Raw genomic sequence first — 2,830 nt, 5'->3', positions numbered from 1 at the left:
TTCTTCATGCGTTCAATACTTTTTCCCTGTACCATTCCACATTATTACAAAAAACTTCACTTCTGGACATTTACCGTTTGATTTCTTGGGTTGTTACCGACATCTGGTGAAAATTTCATGTCATTAGCACCTCTAGTAATATATTTACTGAGAAAAATGGTGACGTGTTCAATACTTATTTTACCCACTGTACATCACTCCACATCAGGTACACAATGACGATATGGATCAATGTTTTATTTTTCCTTGATATAACTGAATCATTATTCATTTAATAGATATATTGATGTGGATCAATGTGTTGTTACATCTCTACGTTACAGTAATTACTGTCAAAGTCGCATCAAAATCCATCCTGTGGTTGATCAGATAATTTAATAAACTAAAGCCAACAGTTAATGCCAAAGGAAGGTTTTCGCAAAATCAATTAGAGCTTGGGCTATGTGTTGGGGATGACTCTTAACTACTAACACACCAAATTTTAGGTCAACATCTGTCAAATTGACTGAGTCGAAGCCATTTTTGTGTTTTCAAAGTTCAGTTTGCTGTGACGGCCATCTTGAATCAGGTTGACTCCTAAATGTTACTGATCGATAACATCTATGGATTATTTTATGGGAGCTTTATCCAAGCTCACTGAGTGGTGGATGAGATATTTTGCTGACATAAAATAATCAGGCAGTGTGGTAATGAACCTGTGCATTAGTGTTGTGTCAGTCAGATCCATACAGATCAATGGGCTGCACTCAGACACGTGACCCGCCGGAGAGGAGCAGTGTGCACGAGGACGATGGAAGGACAAATGTTTAATTTACACCGAGTTTAATCCAACTACAGAATTAATAAATTCACATCAGTGCTTGTCTCTGTGGGCCTGTTCTTTACTGCCTGCAGGTAAACTCCAGCTCTGAAGGGAGCCCCCACCTGTTTAACTACAGCGGCCGCTTCAAAGCGAGCGGCGCGTGTCGCTACAGCATCCGCACGTGTCCTGTTCAAATTAACCTTATTTAAGCTCTAAATTAGCCTTTTTTTCTGGACCTAATTCGCCCAATAAACATCTCATATTGTGAGTAAAATCCCCCCCAGCAGGCAGAGGCGACATCGACAGACGAACAGAAAGGTGGGCGCATTTTCCTGGTTATATAACGCCGCTTCTTATAAGCGTATTAAGCTAAACCCCCCGCGAGGCTTTCACCATCAGGTTAACATATAGCCTAGCTTAATCTCGTTTAGCTCTGTTAAAATATATTTTTTATTCGCTTTTAGCGGGTTAATAACAGCCGGGAAGAGGTTGCGAGGAGGTCCGTGTCCGGCGCAGCCTGCTTTAAGGCATATTTTGTAGCTTTACGTCTAGTAAACAGAGTTTTAACTGATCCGTTTGACGGACTCTTACCTCCGGCTGCAGCCCAGAGGAACAGCGCGGTTATCAGAGTTCCCATAGGACCCAAAAACTGGAGCTTCCTGCAGGAGATAACCTTGAAGTGATGGGGCTGGATCCTCTTCACACACCCGCTGAGGTGGAGCCGAGCCGTGGTGTGTCAGGTGACTGAATCCAGATCAAAGCCCAGTCTGCTGCCAGCAGGTCAGGTGGATTCATGATGTTAACAGAACTCTGCAGTAAATCTGATCTCATCACTCGTGTTGTTGTACAAACTGTCCAAATAATTACCCCCTCAGGCTGAAATGACCCAACATGTAGCATCTACTGTACACGTGTTGGCAATATTAAAGACAAGCTATGTGCAATTATAAAGGCTTTTATGGAAGCCCATTACTGTGGAAGCCCATTTCCGCCACCCTGATAAAAAAATAAAAGTTGTATCTCATAATTATGACTTAGCTATCTCATAATTATGAGATACTATCTCATAATAATGAGATAGCTAAGTCATAAAAATGAGATACTATCTCATATCTCATAATAATGAGATAGCTAAGTCATAAAAATGAGATACTATCTCAAATCTCATAATAATGAGATAGCTAAGTCATAATTATGAGATACTATCTCATTATTATGAGATATGAGATAGTATCTCATTGTTATGACTTAGCTATCTCATTATTATGAGATAGTATCTCATAATAATGAGATACTATCTCATATCTCATAATAATGAGATAGCTAAGTCATATCTCATAATAATGAGATAGCTAAGTCATAATAATGAGATAGCTAAGTCATATCTCATAATAATGAGATAGCTAAGTCATAATAATGAGATACTATCTCATATCTCATAATAATATACTATCTCATAATAATGAGATACTCTTTCATTATTATGAGATACTATCTCATAATTATGACTTAGCTATCTCATCATTATGAGATAGAATCTCATAATAATGACATAGCTAAGTCATAAATATGAGATACAACTTTTATTTTTTTTTATCAGGGAGGCGGAAATGGGCTTCCCATTGGCTTTGACATTTCAGTCTTTTTATTAACATTTTAGCTTAGTTATGAGTAGGTTTAAAGTGCAAGCTGCCCTTACAGGAAAAAAAACATTTTGCATGTAAGATTATCACATAAACAGGGTACAAATGTTCCCAACTTACACAAAAACATTTGTGATACAGGCATATTATGTATGTCACATGTAATGTTCATATGGTTTTCTCATAGGGGTGGGAGATGCCTTTATTTATTTTTTAGATGTTTACAGGGTTTTGTACAAGAAGTTTAAAAGACCCTTCAGTTTCAGTCTGAGGTAAGTTAATGAGTTTGGAGGGAAGAGGAGAAAGGAAACTAAATCATATACAGCGGGTAAAATAAGTATTGAACACGTCACCATTTTTCTCAGTAAATATATTACTAGAGGTG

General features: G+C 37.9%; 1 protein-coding gene across 1 annotated transcript in view; it reads right to left on the bottom strand.

Moving 5' to 3' along the window:
• LOC106522125 (glutamic acid-rich protein) overlaps positions 1-1,773 on the bottom strand; it is a 16,445-nt gene extending 14,672 nt beyond the window's left edge. The window contains exon 1 of the mRNA XM_014014986.1: positions 1,394-1,773. Within this exon, the coding sequence (XP_013870440.1) occupies positions 1,394-1,439 (46 nt within the window). The 5' untranslated portion in view covers positions 1,440-1,773. The remainder of the gene's footprint in view (positions 1-1,393) is intronic.
• Positions 1,774-2,830: the final 1,057 nt, after the last annotated feature.

The sequence above is a fragment of the Austrofundulus limnaeus genome, unplaced genomic scaffold (genome assembly GCF_001266775.1).
Source record: "Austrofundulus limnaeus strain Quisiro unplaced genomic scaffold, Austrofundulus_limnaeus-1.0 Scaffold121, whole genome shotgun sequence".
Classification (NCBI taxonomy): Eukaryota; Metazoa; Chordata; class Actinopteri; order Cyprinodontiformes; family Rivulidae; genus Austrofundulus; species Austrofundulus limnaeus.
This window is presented reverse-complemented; position numbering and strand designations above follow the sequence as displayed.